The sequence below is a fragment of the Oncorhynchus nerka genome, linkage group LG7 (assembly GCF_034236695.1).
Source record: "Oncorhynchus nerka isolate Pitt River linkage group LG7, Oner_Uvic_2.0, whole genome shotgun sequence".
Taxonomy (NCBI): domain Eukaryota; kingdom Metazoa; phylum Chordata; class Actinopteri; order Salmoniformes; family Salmonidae; genus Oncorhynchus; species Oncorhynchus nerka.
The window spans coordinates 33500504-33525887 of NC_088402.1; the positions used below are offsets into that span (position 1 = coordinate 33500504).

At 38.8% G+C, this 25384-nt stretch overlaps 1 protein-coding gene across 2 annotated transcripts in view; it reads left to right on the top strand.

The window, feature by feature from the left end:
- Window positions 1-13569: 13569 nt before the first annotated feature.
- LOC115131486 (potassium voltage-gated channel subfamily G member 2-like) overlaps window positions 13570-25384 on the top strand; it is a 30740-nt gene continuing 18925 nt past the window's right edge. The window contains exons 1-3 of one of the 2 annotated variants that reach the window (XM_029663250.2): window positions 13570-14014; window positions 19238-19546; window positions 19702-20287. In XM_029663250.2, the coding sequence (XP_029519110.1) occupies window positions 19353-19546; window positions 19702-20287 (780 nt within the window). In that variant the 5' untranslated portion in view covers window positions 13570-14014; window positions 19238-19352. Of the gene's footprint in view, window positions 14015-19058; window positions 19112-19237; window positions 19547-19701; window positions 20288-25384 lie in introns of those variants that run through there. The other variant, XM_065020446.1, reaches the window with a different exon arrangement.

Here is a 25384-nt window from a genome sequence, read left to right on the forward strand (position 1 = left end):
CTGCTATAGGACATGATAACATTTAACTGCTATAGGACATGATAACATTTAACTGCTATAGGACATGATAACATTTAACTACTATAGGACATGATAACATTTAACTGCTATAGGACATGATAACATTTAACTGCTATAGGACATGATAACATTTAACTGCTATAGGACATGATAACATTTAACTACTATAGGACATGATAACATTTAACTACTATAGGACATGATAACATTTAACTGCTATAGGACATGATAACATTTAACTGCTATAGGACATGATAACATTTAACTGCTATAGGACATGATAACATTTAACTGCTATAGGACATGATAACATTTAACTGCTATAGGACATGATAACATTTAACTGCTATAGGACATGATAACATTTAACTACTATAGGACATGATAACATTTAACTGCTATAGGACATGATAACATTTAACTGCTATAGGACATGATAACATTTAACTGCTATAGGACATGATAACATTTAACTGCTATAGGACATGATAACATTTAACTGCTATAGGACATGATAACATTTAACTGCTATAGGACATGATAACATTTAACTGCTATAGGACATGATAACATTTAACTACTATAGGACATGATAACATTTAACTACTATAGGACATGATAACATTTAACTGCTATAGGACATGATAACATTTAACTGCTATAGGACATGATAACATTTAACTACTATAGGACATGATAACATTTAACTACTATAGGACATGATAACATTTAACTACTATAGGACATGATAACATTTAGCTAATATAGGACATGATAACATTTAACTACTATAGGACATGATAACATTTAACTACTATAGGACATGATAACATTTAGCTAATATAGGACATGATAACATTTAACTGCTATAGGACATGATAACATTTAACTGCTATAGGACATGATAACATTGAACTGCTATAGGACATGATAACATTTAACTGCTATAGGACATGATAACATTTAACTGCTATAGGACATGATAACATTTAACTACTATAGGACATGATAACATTTAGCTACTATAGGAAATTATAACATTTAACTGCTATAGGACATGATAACATTTAACTGCTATAGGACATGATAACATTTAACTGCTATAGGACATGATAACATTTAACTGCTATAGGACATGATAACATTTAACTGCTATAGGACATGATAACATTTAACTGCTATAGGACATGATAACATTTAACTACTATAGGACATGATAACATTTAACTACTATAGGACATGATAACATTTAACTACTATAGGACATGATAACATTTAGCTAATATAGGACATGATAACATTTAACTACTATAGGACATGATAACATTTAACTACTATAGGACATGATAACATTTAGCTAATATAGGACATGATAACATTTAACTACTATAGGACATGATAACATTTAGCTACTATAGGACATGATAACATTTAGCTAATATAGGACATGATAACATTTAGCTAATATAGGACATGATAACATTTAACTGCTATAGGACATGATAACATTTAGCTAATATAGGACATGATAACATTTAACTACTATAGGACATGATAACATTTAGCTAATATAGGACATGATAACATTGAACTACTATAGGACATGATAACATTTAGCTAATATAGGACATGATAACATTTAACTACTATAGGACATGATAACATTTAACTACTATAGGGCATGATAACATTTAGCTAATATAGGACATGATAACATTTAGCAAATATAGGACATGATAACATTTAGCTAATATAGGACATGATAACATTTAACTACTATAGGACATGATAACATTTAGCTAATATAGGACATGATAACATTTAGCTAATATAGGACATGATAACATTTAGCTAATATAGGACATGATAACATTGAACTACTATAGGACATGATAACATTTAGCTAATATAGGACATGATAACATTTAACTACTATAGGACATGATAACATTGAACTGCTATAGGACATGATAACATTTAGCTAATATAGGACATGATAACATTTAACTACTATAGGACATGATAACATTTAGCTAATATAGGACATGATAACATTTAACTGCTATAGGACATGATAACATTTAACTGCTATAGGACATGATAACATTTAACTGCTATAGGACATGATAACATTGAACTGCTATAGGACATGATAACATTTAACTGCTATAGGACATGATAACATTTAACTGCTATAGGACATGATAACATTTAACTGCTATAGGACATGATAACATTTAACTGCTATAGGACATGATAACATTTAACTGCTATAGGACATGATAACATTTAGCTACTATAGGAAATTATAACATTTAACTGCTATAGGACATGATAACATTTAACTGCTATAGGACATGATAACATTTAACTGCTATAGGACATGATAACATTTAACTGCTATAGGACATGATAACATTTAACTGCTATAGGACATGATAACATTTAACTGCTATAGGACATGATAACATTTAACTGCTATAGGACATGATAACATTTAACTGCTATAGGACATGATAACATTGAACTGCTATAGGACATGATAACATTTAACTGCTATAGGACATGATAACATTTAACTGCTATAGGACATGATAACATTTAACTGCTATAGGACATGATAACATTTAACTACTATAGGACATGATAACATTTAGCTACTATAGGAAATTATAACATTTAACTGCTATAGGACATGATAACATTTAACTGCTATAGGACATGATAACATTTAACTGCTATAGGACATGACATTTAACTGCTATAGGACATGATAACATTTAACTGCTATAGGACATGATAACATTTAACTGCTATAGGACATGATAACATTTAACTGCTATAGGACATGATAACATTTAACTGCTATAGGACATGATAACATTTAACTGCTATAGGACATGATAACATTTAACTGCTATAGGACATGATAACATTTAACTACTATAGGACATGATAACATTTAACTGCATATAACATTTAACTGGACATGATAACATTTAACTGCTATAGGACATGATAACATTTAACTAATATAGGACATGATAACATTTAACTACTATAGGACATGATAACATTTAGCTAATATAGGACATGATAACATTTAACTGCTATAGGACATGATAACATTTAACTACTATAGGACATGATAACATTTAACTACTATAGGACATGATAACATTTAACTACTATAGGACATGATAACATTTAACTGCTATAGGACATGATAACATTTAACTGCTATAGGACATGATAACATTTAACTGCTATAGGACATGATAACATTTAACTGCTATAGGACATGATAACATTTAACTGCTATAGGACATGATAACATTTAACTGCTATAGGACATGATAACATTTAACTACTATAGGACATGATAACATTTAGCTAATATAGGACATGATAACATTTAACTGCTATAGGACATGATAACATTTAACTACTATAGGACATGATAACATTTAGCTAATATAGGACATGATAACATTTAACTACTATAGGACATGATAACATTTAGCTAATATAGGACATGATAACATTTAACTACTATAGGACATGATAACATTTAGCTAATATAGGACATGATAACATTTAACTACTATAGGACATGATAACATTTAGCTAATATAGGACATGATAACATTTAACTGCTATAGGACATGATAACATTTAACTGCTATAGGACATGATAACATTTAACTGCTATAGGACATGATAACATTTAACTACTATAGGACATGATAACATTTAGCTAATATAGGACATGATAACATTTAACTACTATAGGACATGATAACATTTAGCTAATATAGGACATGATAACATTTAACTACTATAGGACATGATAACATTTAGCTAATATAGGACATGATAACATTTAACTACTATAGGACATGATAACATTTAACTGCTATAGGACATGATAACATTTAACTACTATAGGACATGATAACATTTAACTACTATAGGACATGATAACATTTAACTACTATAGGACATGATAACATTTAACTACTATAGGACATGATAACATTTAACTGCTATAGGACATGATAACATTTAACTACTATAGGACATGATAACATTTAACTACTATAGGACATGATAACATTTAACTGCTATAGGACATGATAACATTTAACTGCTATAGGACATGATAACATTTAACTGCTATAGGACATGATAACATTTAACTACTATAGGACATGATAACATTTAACTGCTATAGGACATGATAACATTTAACTACTATAGGACATGATAACATTTAACTACTATAGGACATGATAACATTTAACTACTATAGGACATGATAACATTTAACTACTATAGGACATGGTAACATTTAACTGCTATAGGACATGATAACATTTAACTACTATAGGACATGATAACATTTAACTACTATAGGACATGATAACATTTAACTGCTATAGGACATGATAACATTTAACTGCTATAGGACATGATAACATTTAACTGCTATAGGACATGATAACATTTAACTGCTATAGGACATGATAACATTTAACTGCTATAGGACATGATAACATTTAATTGCTATAGGACATGATAACATTTAACTGCTATAGGACATGATAACATTTAACTGCTATAGGACATGATAACATTTAACTACTATAGGACATGATAACATTTAGCTAATATAGGACATGATAACATTTAACTGCTATAGGACATGATAACATTTAACTACTATAGGACATGATAACATTTAGCTAATATAGGACATGATAACATTTAACTACTATAGGACATGATAACATTTAGCTAATATAGGACATGATAACATTTAACTACTATAGGACATGATAACATTTAGCTAATATAGGACATGATAACATTTAACTACTATAGGACATGATAACATTTAGCTAATATAGGACATGATAACATTTAACTGCTATAGGACATGATAACATTTAACTACTATAGGACATGATAACATTTAACTGCTATAGGACATGATAACATTTAACTACTATAGGACATGATAACATTTAGCTAATATAGGACATGATAACATTTAACTACTATAGGACATGATAACATTTAGCTAATATAGGACATGATAACATTTAACTACTATAGGACATGATAACATTTAGCTAATATAGGACATGATAACATTTAACTACTATAGGACATGATAACATTTAACTGCTATAGGACATGATAACATTTAACTACTATAGGACATGATAACATTTAACTACTATAGGACATGATAACATTTAACTACTATAGGACATGATAACATTTAACTACTATAGGACATGGTAACATTTAACTGCTATAGGACATGATAACATTTAACTACTATAGGACATGATAACATTTAACTACTATAGGACATGATAACATTTAACTGCTATAGGACATGATAACATTTAACTGCTATAGGACATGATAACATTTAACTGCTATAGGACATGATAACATTTAACTGCTATAGGACATGATAACATTTAACTGCTATAGGACATGATAACATTTAACTGCTATAGGACATGATAACATTTAACTGCTATAGGACATGATAACATTTAACTACTATAGGACATGATAACATTTAGCTAATATAGGACATGATAACATTTAACTACTATAGGACATGATAACATTTAGCTAATATAGGACATTATAACATTTAACTACTATAGGACATGATAACATTTAGCTAATATAGGACATGATAACATTTAACTACTATAGGACATGATAACATTTAGCTAATATAGGACATGATAACATTTAACTGCTATAGGACATGATAACATTTAACTACTATAGGACATGATAACATTTAACTGCTATAGGACATGATAACATTTAACTACTATAGGACATGATAACATTTAACTACTATAGGACATGATAACATTTAACTGCTATAGGACATGATAACATTTAACTACTATAGGACATGATAACATTTAACTACTATAGGACATGATAACATTTAACTGCTATAGGACATGATAACATTTAACTACTATAGGACATGATAACATTTAACTACTATAGGACATGATAACATTTAACTGCTATAGGACATGATAACATTTAACTACTATAGGACATGATAACATTTAACTACTATAGGACATGATAACATTTAACTACTATAGGACATGATAACATTTAACTACTATAGGACATGATAACATTTAACTGCTATAGGACATGATAACATTTAACTGCCACTGCACTACTCAAGTGGAAGTCAGTGGGTAGATATCATTTTTGCAGAACTGTGTTAAAAAAGTATTTGGTTTTCTTTCAAATTCTTTAGCTGGGCTTGTATTAGCTTTCCTGGTGAAATGGAACCAACGTGATAGTCCCCAAAGTGAAAACCACTCCAGACAGGCTCAATCGCAGAGCAGCTCCTTGGGTAGTATTGCGCCTGGAGATATTTTAAGAAACTGCGAGGCTTTAATGTTTGGACATACAGATCATCATGACTTAAGATGTTCCTTTTCATGTGCTGCAGCCTCTTAATTAATGTTGGCTTCCCCAACTTCTTGGAAACTCACAAAGTGTATGTTTTTCATTCTTGAGCCTCACTGAAAAACTAGCAGTTCGCAGTGCTGACGTCTAGGACGCTGCTGCTGTGACACTTTGACACTTCATAACAACAACACGCCATACAGTACAGAACCTTATGGCGGATGGGCTGCTGACAGGAAGTCAAGCGGAAGAGAAAGAAAAACATGAAAAGAGAAAGAAAGACAGACTTCTCTAACATCTGCAGCCTGCTCTGTTTATAAGACGTGTCATAATAATCATGGCGGAAGGTGTTGTATACAGTTCATCTATGGACAGACGCCTCAGCCATGCAGCACATTTAAAACCAGTTGCAAGTCAGTTAAGAACAAATTCTTATTTACCATGACAGCCTACCGGGGAACAGTGGGTTAACTGCCTTGTTCAGAACAACAGATTTTTACCTTGTCAGCTAGGGGATTCAATCCAGCAACCTTTCGGTCACTGGCTCAACAGTCTAACCGCTAGGCTACCTATCGCCCCCACATGCAACTCTCTATTTTATGGCTGTTTTCCCCATTGATGTTCAATGATTTGCAATTGAATGTGGGGCACATTAACCATTATGATGGTTAAGGACATGGGAGGAGGAGGAGGAGGAGGAAGTCGCCCACAGCAGCAGCCTACCAAACAGGCTGGGACCTTTCCTGTGACTTTGTCTTTTTGTAGAAGGTGGAGTGTCAAAACTGCCTCTCGTCAAAACTCCCTCTAAGCAGCAGTCATGAGTAAATAGTGGATTTATTTCATTGTAAATACTTAACTGTAAATAAAGTTGGGTGAGTGAATTACTATCTTTCCTTTTTTAGCTGGAAGTGAGTTATGATTCCGCTCAGCAATATGATTGATTTGCCAGCCACAGAAATATCTTGATGCGATGTCAAAGTCCATCAAAGGATCTACTATAATGATAGCCAGACAGCACAGTGCATTTGGAAAGTATTCAGACCCCTTGACTTTTTTCCACATTTTGTTACGTTACAGTCTTATTCTATCATTTAAAAAATTTAATTAAAGTGTCTCATCAATCTACACACAATACCTCATAAAGACAAAGCAAAAACAGGTTTTTAGAAATTGGTGCAAATATATACAAAAAAAAGGAAATATGACATTTACATAAGTATTCAGACCCTTTTACTCAGAACTTTGTTGAAGCACCTTTGGCAGCGATTACAATTACAGACTTGAGTCTTCTTGGGTATATCGGTCACATGTTATCGGTCACATACGCATGTTATTGCAGGTGTGACGAAATGCTTGTTGTAAAGGGTGCGCGTTGGTGGCAGGGAAGTCAGTATAAACGGAGTCGTTTAATAAGATCTGACAAAACTCCAAAAACCAAAATATACAAAATAACAAAAGTGGGTACAAAACCCATCGCACACCAAAACATAACTTGCACATCACATACAATCAAACAATCTCCGACAAGGACATGAGGGGAAACAGAGGGTTAAATACACAACATTTAATTGATGGGATTGGAACCAGGTGTGAAGGAAGACAAGACAAAACCAATGGAAAATAAAAAATGGATCAGTGATCGCTAGAAGGTCGGTGACGTCGACCGCCGAACACCGCCCGAACAAGGAGAGGGACAGACATTGCCGAAAGTCGTGACACTTGTGTCCTAGCTCCAACAGTGCAGTAGTATCCAATAATTCACAACAATACACACAAATCTAATAGTAAAAGAATGGAATTAAGAAATATATAAATATTAGATCGAGCAATGTCGGAGTGGCATTGACTAAAATACAGTAGAATAGAATACATGTGAGATGAGTAATGCAGTATATAAACATTATTATAGTGACTAGTGTTCCATTATTAAAGTGGCCATTCATTCCAAGTCTATGTATATAGGGCAGCAGCCTCTAAGGTGCAGGGTTGCATAACTGGGTGGAAGCCGGCTAGTGATGGCTATTTAACAGTCTGATGGCCTTGAGATAGAAGCTGTTTTTCAGTCTCTTGGTCCTTCCCATATAGGCCTACCTTCTCTCTCCTCTTTTCAGTCATGGTCTTACTTCAGATGGCATCACTCCTACGTGACAGTCGTCCCTCAGTGTAGACAATGCTCTTCAGTATTACACAACACGTCTCCCTGTCAGACAGGACCAATCAGGAGATAAAGTGTTCTGACATCACACAGATACTCTGTCAGATGCTGCCTTATTGAATTTCTCTTGCACCTTCATGTTTACTTTATAAACTACACACACACTTCTCTCTGAGATGTGCTACAAAACTACACACACGCACACCTCCCTGAGACATGCCGTACTCCCCTTCTCATCTCTCTCTTTCTCTCGTCTTCTCTTCTCTTGCTCTCCAACCCATAATGCTGAGCCTCACACAGTAAAACAAACACACACTCCGTAGCGTCTCACTAGTCATTTCTACTATACATTCGCTCGTCTATTCTCAGGTTTGACCATATGGAATCTATACATGGTGCCATGTTAGTGAAAGTGTTTTTGAACGAGTTCACCTACTAATCTAATTTAATCGGATCAAGTAAAATTTCATGGAATTGGATGGAGTTCATTTTTACGACGGTCGTGGGATCTATATGCAAAGCTGGTCTCTGTTAGTGGTTGGTCCCTGTTGGGTCTTTATCAATATAACCAGAGAGGAAGAGGCGAAGTGAGATATTTAGTAGCCTGGTTGCCAGTCTCTGTTTAGCTAACATTCCACTGCTTGTACTCCGTGTCATGTGACAGAGTACAAGGAGTGACAACCCTGCTTCATCTGTAGACCTACAGTATGTCTTTGGATTAGATCCTAGTTGAGCTACAACCTCACAGCAGGCAATGGAAGGAAAGACATACTTTCATGTATACATCTCTCTCTTCTCTCTTCTCTTCTCTGCTATGGAGAGGAGAAGGTTAATATGACTAATACAGCTGACTCAGAGCCTGTCAATCACATGACTTGTTCTTTCAGCACCCTTACATTCTTCTCTGATGGACAGAGACCTTGAGTAAAGAGCAGGGATGAACATTTCTCGCCTCTGCTCCGCTCCACTCAGCTCTCTCCTCCAAGGCCTGTCTATGAATGATCCCTGCTGAATCCACTCCCAGCTCCAAGTCATCACAGAGGCAACATTTCAAAGGAGAACGATTGAAAAGGAGAAATGTTTTATGATTCCGACTTCCATTATCCAAATGGGCACTTTGTTCAAATGGATGTGACTATTATGGGTAATTATCTTGTAATGATTAAGTTGAATGCTGCATTTAAGTGATAGTTTCTCTCCATGCTTCTCCAGAGGAAATATTATTATTTTAATGAAGGGAGAAGGCAATAAGCTTGAAAGCTTAGCCAGAATAAAAGGCTGATTTGGGAATAAATGGTATTTAGAGTAGAGATTTGTACTTTTTATGTTTGTGTGGGTGTTGGTTTATATGTATGAATATGTATTATTATTATTATTATTATGTGTGACCATGAAATGCATTTGTGAAAGATAGACTATGTGTGTGTGCGTGCGTGCATGTATGTGTGTGTGTGTGTGTGTGTGTGTGTGTGTGTGTGTGTGTGTGTGTGTGTGTAAGCGTGTGTACAACATGTGTACGTAGACAATAAAGTGTTTTGATTAATATGGCGTCTGGTTCACTGTGAAATCAAATCTAATTTTATTTGTCACATCCACATGTTTAGCAGATGTTATTGCTGATGTAGCGAAAGGCTTGTAAAAGCTTAGGAGATAATTGTGATTGTGGCCATTTTAATATGGGTCAAGAGCACCATAATTACACTGATATGTGCTCATAGTGTTTATGTCTCTCTCTTTACTTCCACAGAACAGAACTGAAGAAGTACGTGCCCTACTAATGAGGGAACGTACACTGAGTATACCAAACATTAGGAACCCCCCCCCCCCTTGCCCTCTGAACAGTCTCAATTCGTCAGGACATGGACTCTACATGGTGTCGAAAGCATTCCACAGGGATGCTGGCCCATGTTGGCTCCAATGCTTCCCACAGTTGTGTCAAATTGGCTGGATGTCCTTTGAGTGGTGGACCATTCTTGATACACACGGGAAACTGTTGAGCATTGCAGTTCTTGACCGGTGTGCCTGACACCTACTACCATACCCTGTTCAAAGGCACTTAAATATGTTGTCTTACCCATTCACCCTCTGGATGGCACACATACACAATCCATATCCCACGGCTTCAAAATCCTTCTTTGACCTGTCTCCTCCCTTTCATCTACACTGATTGAAGTGGATTTTAACAGGTGACATCAATAAGGGGTCATAGCTTTCGCCTGGATTCACCTTGTCAGTCTGTCATTGAAAGAGCAGGTGTTCATAATGTTTTGTCTACTTAGTAGGAATGGTTTCTCCAAACGTAATATCTTGTGGACAGACTTTGTAAACGTCTGATGAAATTACGCAAGATTTTAGTTCTGGGTTAACCGAGGTTAGTCCAAACAGCAAGTGAGTGTGGTGGTTCAGTGGACAAAGCTTTTATGCTGCTCAACCTTTCCCGTGACCTGAATACTGACATTATCTACCCAATTTAATGATTTGGCTTTAGTATTTTCCTTTATTATTCCTAATCTGGTGATATGTCTAGTGTGGTTGGCAAGCATGCCATTGTAGGAGAAGGTAGTCCCATTCTAAAGGTTTAAACCACCCTCCTCCTGTGTATCACTGATCCCTAATGGCTGGGAGCATCCTAGTCTGCTTAATCAATACCTGATACAGACAGCGGCATCACTATGAATCATTAGCTCAGAGCAAACAGAGCTGCATTTTTAACCTCAGTGAAAACACACTGGTTTAAATGGCACCCTATTCCCAATCGTGCACTTCTTTTGACCGGCCCTCTGGTAGTACACTGCATAGGGAATAGGGTGCCATTTGGGACTCACAACAGACTCACAGGTCCTGTTTGTCAGAGTTCCGACAGTTTTCCTCTCTTCTATACTGTCTATCTATGGGTTTCCCTCTTCATCCTCCTCCATCACTCTATCCTAAACCTACGGCACAACCCGGAGAGTGTGTAAACATAATCATGGGTTTATAAACTCATTACTCACGACCCTGATGGAGTCAGTAGATTCTCCCTCCGAGGGGTTGGTTGTATAGGAGGACTGGAGACAGAGACAGTGGAATCAGTTGATGTTGGACATTCTGAACACGGTAATTCATCAATGTCACAAACCATACCGGCCGTTTAATAGCGCTGTAATGTAATTCACGTTTACTCATCTTAGACAGTGTAATCTAGTTTCTGCTGATTTGTTGCTTTCTCGTACAGTGTGGTAGGAAGAGGTAAACCTGTAATGTGCACTCAGAAAACCTCCTGAGGACATAAAAGCATTTAGAAGTGATTGACAATCAATCAATAGACTATAGCTCTTTTTAACACAACTTCCACTCTTCCCACTTCATATAGTTCAAGGCTAATCTCAACCACCAGTCAGCTCTCTCTCAGCAATTCGAGCCAAGGTAAAACCGAACAAACTTATTTTAGGGAACAATCTCTGGAACTTTCTTTCTCTATCACCATGAAGTTAAAGTTACATTTTAATGTCTGAGGGACATTATGAGAGAATGAATGGAGATGAATGACCTTTAGCCTAGACAACAGGAGTAATTTGCTCCAGATCTTTTCTAAATACATATGATCTCTTGCTGGAGACATCTGAGGCGTGTTTTCTTTGGGATGAGACTTTGAGATGTCCCTCACAATGTAGAACATCTAATTCACTTTTTCCACAACAAATTATTCCACTGGGGCTCAGATCCTCTGGTGAAGCTGAATCACATCGTAACCTGAGGCATCCTTCACTCACAAAAGGCTTTTGTGTCATTGATATGGCATAGCGATGACAGCTAGTTGGCCCTTTTAATCATCACTGAATGGTAGGACAGACTCCTCCTCTAGAGGTGAGGGTCTAGGACCTGTCAGCTGCTGACTGGTGACTTTACAGTGAATGGTACCAATGCTCAGGCTCTCATAGTTAGAGCTCATCATAACTAGGGTCCAGAGTTTTTACCTGGGTCACCTGGTTAGGAAAACTCCTGGCCCCAACTCTCTGTTTCTATATTTTGTATTTACCGTAATATTACTTGAGAGGCAAACTCAATCCAGTCACCAACTGACTGTGGCAATTGTTCATCCCAGCCAATGATGTGCTGGTGAATAACAGTATCAATGTAAACATTAGAATTGTAGTAGGCCTTAATGTAAGCCAGTGTCATCACCTGCCCTGTGTCGACCCTCATCTGTTACTAGGCTGTTCATCTATAGAGGTCCATCCATCAGACCTTCATTAGTGATGTTATCATTACCACGTTTGCATTGTTTCTTCATTCAAACACATGAAGCAATTACAGCCGTGTGACGCAGATGGGTCCTATGGTACTGATATATGTTGTGACAGACACTAGCACTGAAATGAACAGACAAATGATGCATTGCTGTGCCTGGCTGCTACCTGCTTTGTAAATGAGACATCTATCATCACACCAGTCAATCAAGAAGGACCAACTGCCTAGTCTTCCTTCACTTCCCCTCATCTTTCACTTTCCATAAATTGTATGCACAATCACTCTGAAATCATTTATTTCATAGGCCTGCACCACAGCCTATGGTAGGCCCTACACCATTATAGGAAAACGAGAGGAGCCTATAACCATGTAATAATACAGTAGCGTCATTGTAGTAGTCCTAGCTGTGTTTATCCCGTCGATCTTTTATAACACAAAGTAGATTCCAAACTCAAATTATGTTTAACCTATATTTTTTATTTCTGCGCATACATTCATTTGTGCACATTTAAACATGTGTATGCCTCGTGATTTTTTTCTTCTGCAATCACAGTGTGAGCTTCTTGAAATGGCTGTTGGAAGCAGGATTCAATTCGGGGAAGAAGCAGAGCATGGCACAAACCGCGCGGCGCGATTTTGCGCGTGAGCGGAGTAGTCTCTGTCGGCATCCTAGACAGTCAGAGCAGAGCCCTCAAATTGGAGTTATCACAGAGCGGCAACACCCAATCATTCACGCTGGGCTCTTCTCAAATCCACGGTGTCTTTTCCAACTGTTCTCTCGTGATTTTGTTGAATTTGGACGGATTCTTTTGCAATTATTGTAGTTCATTCGACTTAAAACAATCAAAGTAGTTTTCAGTATTGTTTATTCTCCCCTTGATCTTGCTAACGCGGGTGTGCAGCAAGTTTACCGAACCTTCAAACTTGGTCCATATGATTCGGAAGTAAAGCACGTGACGTTACCTGGGATTGAGTGCACCTGGTATAAAGTCAATTACCATGTTAGGATCATTTATACGGAGGACGGAGTCGACTGGAGCATGTATTTCATGTTGACCAATATGCGCTTTCATAATTGATATCGAAATGTGGGGAAGTTCTCTGCTGATGGACACAAACCGAACACAGCGGGTAGGTGTGGTAATCATAAATGGTATTTCAATGTTTGTACAGACACTTTGAAAAATATTTATTCAGCATCTATTACATTGTAGCCATAACATTTTTCTAAATGTTGGAGTGCGCGGCGCACTTCGGTTAGAGGGCTATGATCACAAATGTGTCTATGATCTAATGTCCATCCATATTAACTGGCTAGGCGAATGTTGATTCACGATGTATGCAGTGTGGAAGAAATTGGGATGCATTTGAAACCTTTCCTTACTATGAACGACCTGTCCAACGGTGTGTCTCTCTCATATCCCAAAGCACCGTAGGCTATGGCAGCGGGTTCTTTTTTGCAAGATGTGCAAAATCTGACAGAGCCAGGTTTAAAGTTGTCTCCTAGATAAGATTAATCTATAGGTGATTTATTTCAAATATAGGCCTTTGAATATTGGATTTTTGGCCGTCTTGGCTCAGTGCAAGCGTTCTGATTGACAATGATCAATAATTGTATAACCCCAAAACAAATGGGGCTATAATTGTTTAAACAAAAGGTTTCTATAATCTACCGAATTCTACCCTCTCAGCTAAGCTCTTTCTAGAACCTATTATGGACTGTGATTGAATTTCATACAAGTCAATGGGTTATACACCCTTTTAAAACAGCTCCTACCCTCTCAAATGGCTCTCCTTTTACTGCCGGTATGGAATCTCTATATATAGGTCTATGCATTCCTCCCACCTTTCATTCACTTGTTGATGTGTGGACTGGACTGGGGGTTGGGGAGGTTACTGCTGTTACACATGACAGTATTCTCCCATTTTTCCTATATGTCCTGGAACCACACGCAGACAGTCCATGTAATATCTGAGTACATGCAGGGAGAAAAAATTACCTTCAAGACAAATTCTAAAGGTGATAGAAACATTATTGCCCTCAAGGGGGAAATGTGTCTTGGACATTGTAGCTGCACTATTTCCAAACTACATGAAGGATGTGAGACAGCCACTATAGACCACATACATTGCATAAATCACGTTCTAACAGTAGAAATGCAACCACTCCCTTGTGTGGTTGTGTAACGATGTATGGAAGAATAGAGAGTGTTATTGTGGATGGACTTCTCATACCGATGCCTGTACAGAAACAAGTGCTCTACTGTACATTTCAGTAGGCATCAAACACGTGGGGTAACGTGGGGTATGAATCCCTCCCAAAATGGCTATTTTCTGTTACAATGTCCTATTTTGATGTTGTCATCCTCCTCTCCACCTTGAAAGTACATCTCCTACGACTGTAAGGATGAACTATCCTATGCTTTTTACATCCACGTACTCCAGCTCCACATGCAGCTTGACACATGGGATATAGCAGATGCGGGACCTTGGCAAGGGTCAGGACTGTTGGTCAGGACTGTTGGTCAGGACTGTTCTGAGTATTGGTCCACTAGATGGCTCAAATCTGATGCACATGTTACATTTTAGAATCGCTCTAGATTAGGGCTACCTTCATCTGCCTTTTCGTTGTTACTTTTCCCTGGTGTATTTTATAATTGCTTTCATTAAAGGGCTGAATAAATGGGGCACAATTACCTAGCCGTTGAAAATAAGAATTTGTTCTTAACTGACATTAGTTAAATAAAGCCCGGATGATTTTCATGAACCCATCTTTGGGCTTTCAGAATGTTTATGGTAATGACGTGTATTTATGAAAGTGGTCAGCGCAGCAGCCATGCTCTGTTCTCAGACGATAAAAGTTTACTCATTCAAATATGGATAATGTCTTCTTCCCCAAACCATCCGTGCACTGTTAGACATTATCGCAGATTAAGCAGGAAACCCACGTCACTCCAGTATGGCAGGATATGTAGAGTAGACATAATGCTACGATACAATATCTTACTACAGAGACTACACAGGACCAATTTTGTTGTTGAAGGATAGTGTAGTCCCTCCAGCGGTCACCACTGGTGAGCACAACTGGAGAGAGGCTACCTATAGTTTAAAGTCATCTCTCTCAGCAGTCCTGTATGTAGGACCAAGCATTGTACTATCCTCCGTTTTCCAGCAAGACGGCACAAACGGACCAGGCTACTGTCTCAGCATTCATTATGTTGACGACTAGTCAAAGGCCCTATATGTATGATTACGTGGTCCATCATACAGATGTAGGATCTTAATTTGACCAGTATTGTCGAAGCAAAATAATCCTGCGTCAACAGCATTTGAACGTTTAGTCCATAATGTTGTTTGATCAGTGGTTAGACGATTAGCTGGTCAAAAGTAGGCTACATGAAAAGTGCAATACTGTTCATATAATTGTGTGGGTTTTCAGTGAATTTATGTAAATCACAAAGCTCATCTGCATTTCCTGTGGAGCTGGAAAATCCTCAGCAATAAAAGTGATCAAATATAAGATCCTACACCTGTGATTGTAAATGATGGCACTGTATGGTCTGTGGGTGTTATGTCACAGTTCATAACCTCCTCCTCTCAGGGGTGGTTTTCTGTGCATTTATGGACCTGAGCCCCCAGAGACAGATGTCATGCTAACCAATGGCATCTGATGTGTAGGATGTTTTCAGAAAAAAAATACATTGACACCTTTTCTGTTTTGTCGATGACATTCAATTCAGCATTGAAAAAAGGTGTAAATGAGTGTTTGTTCCACTTGAGTGAGTCAGACCACAAGTCGGAGACCACTATGACACCAAATGTGCTTGATGGGTTGTTTTCTTCTAACGCTTCTAATTCTTCTAAAGGGACATTTCCAAAGTGTTCAACTTCATATTCATCATCTCCAGCACCACCCAATCATGAACATATGTGAAAATGGTGCATTTCTATGTTTTGTAGTAAAAAAATATGAAGATAAGCATTTCCAAAGGCAATGCCTACTCACAATTGGTTAAAATCACACAATGCACACAGATTGTCATTGGAAACACCAATCTTTTTAATAAAGTGTTGGTTTTATGATCTGAAATAAAAGATCCCAGAAATGTTTCATACGTGCAAAAAGCTTATTTCTCTCAAATTTTGTGCACACATTTGTTTGCATCCCTGTTAGTGAGCATTTATCCTTTGTCAAGATAATCCATCCACCTGACAGGTGTGGAATATCAAGAAGCTGATTAAACAGCATGATCATTACACAGGTGCACGTTGTACTGGGGACAATAAAAGGCCACTCTAAAATGTGCAGGTTCGTCACACAACACAATGCCATAAGTGTCTCAAGTTTTGAGAGAGCATGTCCACCAGAGCTGTTGCCAGGGAATTTAATGTTCATTTCTCTACCATAAGCCACTTCAAACTTCATTTTAGATAATTTGGCAGTACGTCCAACCACCCTCACAGCCACAGACCATGTGTAACCACTTCTGCCCAGGACCTCCACATCCGGCTTCTTCACCTGCGGGATCGTCTGATATCAGCCACCTGGACAGCTGACGAAACTGAAAAGTATTTCTGTCTGTAATAAAGCCTTTTTGTGGTAAAACTCATTCTGATTGGCTGGGCCTGGCTCCGCCCCTGCCCAGTCATGTGAAATGCATAGATTAGGGCCTAATTTATTTATTTCAATTGACTGATTTCCTTATGAACTGTAACTCAGTAAAATCATTGAAAATGTTACGTTTATATTTTTGTTAGTTACTATACCTATCGGATTACATTTAGAAAGTAACCTACCCAACCCTGGACATACGCACCATAGGAAAAACACACTCAGTTATCTGCACTTGACCCTGGACATTGTAAAATTAACCAAAGAGAATGTGGTAAACCAAGTGGTAAATACATTAGAACACAAGGCTTCAGCAGAAGATGTGACATATTATCTGGAGCTTATTTCCCCTCGAACCAGAGGCACTGGAGCGCACTGACACATTTCACTGTGTTTAATCAGCGGGGATGGATACTCCTGGCTCAACCTGTTTTTTGGGGGTTTCCTAAATCTGCAGTTGTCTTTCATGCATACGAGTAACAGGTAGGTAAAATCATTGTCGTCTGTTTGAAGTCTCCTCCCTAGCTCATTAGGCTGTCATCTCTGTCATTAGGCTAGCATCTTTCAGCGCTCTACTTTAGTTGCAGTAGACCTGACTGAAATGTTTTCACCCATCTGCAGCAATATAATGTAAAATACATCACAATAAATCAATACCTCATCAAAGCACTCTGGTCTCTGGAGACTTTGGAGTGGACTTGTATTATTGGACACGAGAGATTAGGGTTTGATGAAGGACATACATTCTATCATTTCTCAAAGATTTCGTAATGTTTTCCTCTTATCCACCAACAGTCAGTGTCCTGTTTTTAATTAATATTTAACAAGGCAAGTCAGTTAAGAACAAATTCTTATTTACAATGACGGCCTACCCCAGCCAAACCCGGATGACGCTGGGCCACTTGTGCGCCGCCCTATGGTCTCCCAATCACGGCCGGATGGGATACATACTGAATTCGAACCAGGGACTGTAGTGACGCCTCTTGCACTAAGATGCAGTACATTAGACCACTATGCCACTCGGGGGTTTTGAGGTTCGGATCACTCTCGTGAATGACTACTCTTAATTGAAACTGACACACGTTTTAGAGTGTAATGCTGAATCATGAAGAGGAGTATTGTGGCTGATAGCAGTTCACTGTGATATCATTTGGCTTGGTATGAATCATTTAGCCCTCACTACGCAGAGCGGAGCTGCATTCTGTCAGTATTAAGACTGGAAGGTGCCATTAGAAAGTGCCACATCTTAGGGGTTTGTTTCTTTGGTTGAACCTGTGGTTACACTAACTAAAAAATATACATTGGAAGAAGATTAAAACAAGACATTAATGCTGCAGAATTAATTGCCCTTTTTCTGTTGTTGTAAACAAAGTCAATGGCCCATGAAAGATGAATCACAGGAAGTTTTACTCTGGTATTGTCAACCTGTTAGTTATTTTCTTTGTTGAAATTCCACAGTTAATTGGTCTGAATTTATTGTAATTTAGTGAACCTTGATAAACAATACCTCATTTAGGGCCTCAGCAATGTTAAATACCACAACTTAACCAATTCCTCTCTCTGCATCAGGGTTTCTGCTGATGTAAGACTTGTTGTGGTGTGATGAGAGAGAGAGAGTGAGTATGAAGTGATTTTAGAAACGGCTTAAGCTTGAGATTCTGACCAAATTTGTCCCAATAAACCTGTGGAGTTCCTCTCGAAAAAAAACCCAGAACTTTCTTTCCTCTGCTTTGTTTCCACAGAGACCAGCCCTGCTCCTGGATGGGTGAGGTCCCTGCCAACCCAGTCGGCCAGTGAAACACACCCCCCACCCCACCCCTTTCCTCCCAACCAGGGTCCCCCAGAGGAGCAGCAGGGATGTACCAGGAGGTGGCCTTCCTAGCGGGCAGCACGGAAAAAGAGTTCACACCCTTCCACTTCCCCCTGGAGAACCAGCAGGAGGTGGTCACTAAGAAGGGCGTGTTCTTTAAACGGCAGCGACTGCTGCGGAGGCCCAATGAGGCTCAGGAGGAGAACGACCTGTCAGCCGTTATCAATGTAGGCGGGATCAGGTACCGTACCCACAGAATCAGGAGTTGGCGTGTTCAACTCGATAATCAATGCGATGCAGTGCCTTAGACCGCTGCGCTACTCGGGAGGCCTCTGGTGCAAGGTTTAAAAGGCAAATAAACCGGGCACAGAAACATATGTTTTCCTCTCCCACCAGGTACCGTATCCCCTGGTCCGTTCTGGAGGAGTTCCCTCTGACGCGGCTGGGCCGGCTGAGGAGCTGCAGCTCATTGGACGAGATCATGGAGGTGTGTGACGACTACGACGACGGGCGCCAGGAGTTCTTCTTCGACCGCAGCCCATCTGCGTTCCGCACCATTGTGACGTTCCTGGCGGCAGGGCGGCTCCGACTGCTGAGGGAGATGTGTGCCCTGTCCTTCCAGGAGGAGCTTGTCTACTGGGGCCTGGAGGACACCAGGTTGGAGTGGTGCTGCCTCAGGAAGCTACGCATAAGACAGGAGGAGCTCAAGGAGCAGCTCAGGATGGAGGAGGAGGAAGCAGAGCTCACCACCACCCTGACCCCCCAGAGCTGTGAGGATGGGCTTGGGCCCCCCGGGGCGGGGGGGGAGGAGGAGGAGAGCCGCATGGCGGGGTGTATGCGCAGTCTCCATGACATGGTGGAGAACCCTCAATCTGGACTTCCTGGGAAGATCTTTGCCTTTCTGTCGGTGGTGTTTGTGGCCATCACCGCGGTAACACTCTGCATCAGTACCATGCCTGACCTCAGGGAGGAGGAGGAGAGGGTGAGTTCACTTCCTGTTTATTCTCTGCTCACAGGCTTTACTTCCGGGTCACACTCAGTTGGGTTATATATTGGGCCAGGAGTTTCACCTGACTGAGTTACAGACCTGGAAAAACTCTGGGTACATCCATATCTGCATTCTGCTGTTAGTTGGATGATGTTTGAGAGACAACCTCCGCATAGTGAGTCTTCCCTCTGATAGTAATTCATCATCACCGAGGTAGTGTGATGGCTCAGGGATGTTGTCATGGATGACTGCTACACTACACGCTACAACTTCAATTACATGAATACCAGATTTATTGCCTTTGCCAGGTAACTGCTGCTGCACTCTGGTCTTGCTCTTATTCATGCATTAAAGGAATCTTATTTGCCCACATGGTCTTTGTAATTAACATTGCCTTCAGAAAGTATTCATACCTCTTCACTTATTCCAAATGTTGTTGTTACAGCCTGAATTCAAAATGGATGAAATATAGATGGGGCTTTTCTCACCCATATACACACAATACCCCATAATGACAAAGTGAAAACATATTTTTAGAACATTTAGCAAATGCATTGAAAATGAAATACAGAAATCTAATTTACATAAGTATTCACACCCTTGAGTCAATACATGTTAGAATCACCTTTGGCAGCGATTACAGCTGTGGGGAAATGAGTTTGGGCAGGGTGGCTCGTTCTCTGTGGAGATGAATCTTCGATGGAGGAGAGGTTGAGCTGGCTGAAGCAGAAGTGTTGTTTGAAGCTGAAAGTGAGTCAAGCACAGTTAGTAAAAAAGATGAGTAGATAACAGTGAAGCCCAAGAATTGAACAAAAAGGGCAAAAAATTGTTGTTAAATGATTCGTTGCTTGTTGAAATGCGTTTTTTGGATAAGGATAAGCCCTAAGCTAAGGACCCTGGGACTTAACACCTTCCTCTGCAACTGGATACTGGACTTCCTGACGGGCCAACCCCCAGGTGGTATGGGTAGGCAACAACACATCTGCCACGCTGATTCTCAACACGGGGGCCCCTCAGGGGTGCGTGCTTAGTCCACTTCTGTACTCCCTGTTCACCCACAACTGCGTGGACAAGCATGACTCCAACACCATCATTAAGTTTGCTGATGACACAACGGTGGTAGGCCTGATCACCGACAACGATGAGACAGCCTATAGAGAAGAGATCAGAGACCTGTCAGTGACCTTGTTCCCTCAATGTAAACAAGACAAAGGAGATGATCATTGCCTACAGGAAAAGGAGGGCCGAACACACCCCCATTTACAATGACAGGGCTGTAGTGGAGCGGGTCGAGAGTTTCAAGTTCCTTGGTGTCCACATCACCAACAAACAATCATGGTCCAAACTAGAGGTCGACCGATTATGTTTTTTCAACGCCAATTCCGATTATTGGAGGACCAAAAAAAACACTGATTAATCGGACGATTTCAAATAATATTTTTTTTGTTTTATTTGTATTTGTAATAATGACAATTACAACAATACTGAATGAACACTTTTCTTTTAGCTTAATATAATACATAAATAAAATCAATTTAGCCTCGAATAAATAATGAAACGTGTTCAATTTGGTTTAAATAATGCAAAAACAAAGTGTTGGAGAAGAAAGTAAAAAAGCTAACGTTTAAGGTCCTTGCTCAGAACATGAGAACATATGAAAGCTGGTGGTTCCTTTTAACATGAGTCTTCAATATTCCCAGGTAAGAAGTTTTAGGTTGTAGGAATTATAGGACTATTTCTCTCTATATCAATTGTATTTCATATACCTTTGACTATTGGATGTTCTTATAGGCACTTTAGTATTGCCAGTGTAACAGTATAGCTTCCGTCCCTCTCCTCGTCCCTACCTGGGCTCGAACCAGGAACACATCGACAACAGCCACCCTCGAAGCATCGTTACCCATGCAGAGCAAAGGGAACAACTACTCCAAGTCTCCGAGCGAGTGACGCTTGAAACGCTATTAGCGTGCACTCCGCTAACTAGCTAGCCATTTGACATCGGTTACACCAGCCTAATCTCGGGAGTTGATAGGCCTGAAGTCATAAACAGCTCAATGCGTGAAGCACAGCGAAGAGCTGCTGGTAAATGCACCAAAGAGCTGTTTGAATGAATGCTTACAAGCCTGCTGCTGCCTACCATCGCTCAGTCAGACTGCTCTATCAAATATCAAATCATAGACTTAATTGTAACATAATAACACACAGAAATATGAGCCTTTGGTCATTGATATGGTCATATCCGGAAACTATCATTTAGAAAACAAAATGTTTATTCTTTCAGTGAAATACGGAACCGTTCCGTATTTTATCTAACGGGTGGCATCCCTAAGTCTAAATATTGCTGTTACATTGTACAACCTTCAATGTTATGTCATAATTATGTTCAATTCTGGCAAATTAATTACGGTCTTTGTTAGGTATAAATGGACTACACACAGTTCGCAACGAGCCAGGCGGCCCAAACTGCTGCATATACCCTGACTGCTTGCACGGAACGCAAGAGAAGTGACACAATTTCCATAATTATAAGAAATTCATGTTAGCAGGAAATATCAACTAAATATGCAGGTTTAAAAATATATGCTTGTGTATTGATTTTAAAGAAAGGCATTGATGTTTATGGTTAGGTTTGGTGCAACGACAGTGCTAAATCATCACCCGTTTGGCCCAGTAGGCTGTGATTCGATGAGAAATTAACAGGCACCGCATCGATTATATGCAACGCAGGACATGCTAGATAAACTAGTAATATCAACCATGTGTAGTTAACTAGTGATTATGTTAAGATTGATTGTTTTTTATAAGATAAGTTTAATGCTAGCTAGCAACTTACCTTGGCCTCTTGCTGCCCTCACGTAACAGGTAGTTTGCCTGCCATGCAGGCTCCTCGTGAAGTACAATGTAAGGCAGGTGGTTGGAGCGTTGGAAGGTTGCAAAAACAAATCCCTAAGCTGACAAGGTAAAAATCTGTCGTTCTGCCCCTGAACAAGGCAGTTAACCCACCGTTCCTAGGCCTTAATTGAAAATAAGAATGTGTTCTTAACTGAGTTGCCTAGTTAAATAAAGGTGTAAAAAAAGATATATTAAAAAAATAAAAATAAAAATCTGCCAAATTGGTATCCAAAAATACCAATTTCCGATTGTTATGAAAACTTGAAATCGGCCCTAATTAATCGGTCGACCTCTAGTCCAAACACACCAACAAAGTCATGAAGAGGGCAAGACAAAGCCTTTTCCCCATCAGGAGACTGAAAAGATTTGGCATGCGTCCCCAGATCCCACATACATCCCTGGGTTACTCCTCTTTTCAGTTCCCTGCAGCTGGCGACTGAAATGAGCTGCAGAAACAAACTGTCCAGTTTGAGTGTTATCTCTTCATTCAAAGACTCAATCATGGACACTCTTGCTGACAGTTGTGGCTGCTTCGTGTGATGTATTGTTGTCTCTTCCTTCTTGCCCTTTATGCTGTTATCTGTGCCCAATAATGTTTGTACCATGTATTGTGCTGCTACCATGTTGTGTTTCTACCATGTTGCTGTTCTGTTGCTACCATGCTGTGTTGTCATGTGTTTTTGTCATGCTATGTTGTCTTGGGTCTCTTATGTAGTGTTGTGGTGTCTCGTCCTATATATATATATTTTTAAACCTATCCCCCGTCCCCGCAGGAGGTCTTTTGGTAGACCGTTATTCTTAATAAGAATTTGTTCTTAACTGACTTGCCAAGTTAAATAAAAATATCCTCAAAGTTCTACAGCTGCACCATCGAGAGCATCCTGACCAGTTGCATCACCGCCTGGTATGGCAACTGCTCAGCATCCGACCATAAGGCGGTACAGAGGGTAGTGCATACAGCCCAGTACATCACTGGGGCCAAGCTTCCTGCCATCCAGGACCTATATACTTGGCGGTGTCAGAGGAAGGCCCAAAAGATTGTCAAAGACTCTACTCACCCAAGTCATAGACTGTTCTCTCTGCTACCACACGGCAAGCGGTACCGGAGTGCCAAGTCTAGGACCAAAAGGCTCCTTAACAGCTTCTACCACCAAGCCATAAAACTGCTGAACAATAAATCAAATGGCCAACCAGACTGTGCCCCTTTGTTTTTACACTGTTGCTACTCACTGTTTATTATCTATGCATAGACACTTTACCCCTACCTACATGTACAAATTACCTTGACTAACCTGTACCCCCGCACATTGACTTGGTACCAGTACCCCCTGTATATAATGTAGCCTCATTATTATTATTATTATTATTATTATTATTATTCTTACTTTGAAAAAAAGTTATGTTTTCCTTTAGTTTTTAGTAAATATTTTCTTAACCAACAATGCAGTTAAGAAAATTTAGTTAAGGATTGTATTTGGTGCATGTGACAAATAACATTTGATTTGAGAAACCCTTTTGAAGTCACGAGGATGGTGAAGAAGGTGCTGGATTCTTTTTCAGGAGTGGCTTCGGGACAATTCTCTGAATGTCCTTGAGTGGCCCAGCCAGAGCCCGGACTTGAACTCAATTGAACATCTCTGGAGAGACCTGAAAATATCTGTGCAGCGACACTCTCCATCCAACCTGACAGAGCTTGAAACTCCTCAAATACAGGTGTGCCAAGCTTGTAGCATCATACTCAAGAAGACTCGAGGCTGTAATTGCTGCCAAAGGTGCTTCAACAAAGTACTGAGCAAAGGGTCTGAATACTTATGTAAATGTGATATTTCCATTATATATATATATTTTTTAATACGTTGTCATCAAGGCAAAGGGTGGTTACTTTGAATAATCTCAAATCTCAAATATATTTAGATTTGATTAACACTTTTTTTGGTTACTACATGATTCCATATGTGTTATTTCATAGTTTTGATGTCTTCACTATTATTCTGCAATGTGTATATCTATCTTTTTTTTTTACCTTGCATTATTTAATTTTGGGGATCTTTATTGTCCACCTGCACAGTAGATGGCAGAATTCACATAATTATTGCGAATAGGTGCCATTCTTTGCGAGGGTTTGGAAAACCTGGTCTTCGTGGTTCTGTTCGTAATTGTATGTGTCATTCAAAAATCATGTTAAACACTATTATTGCA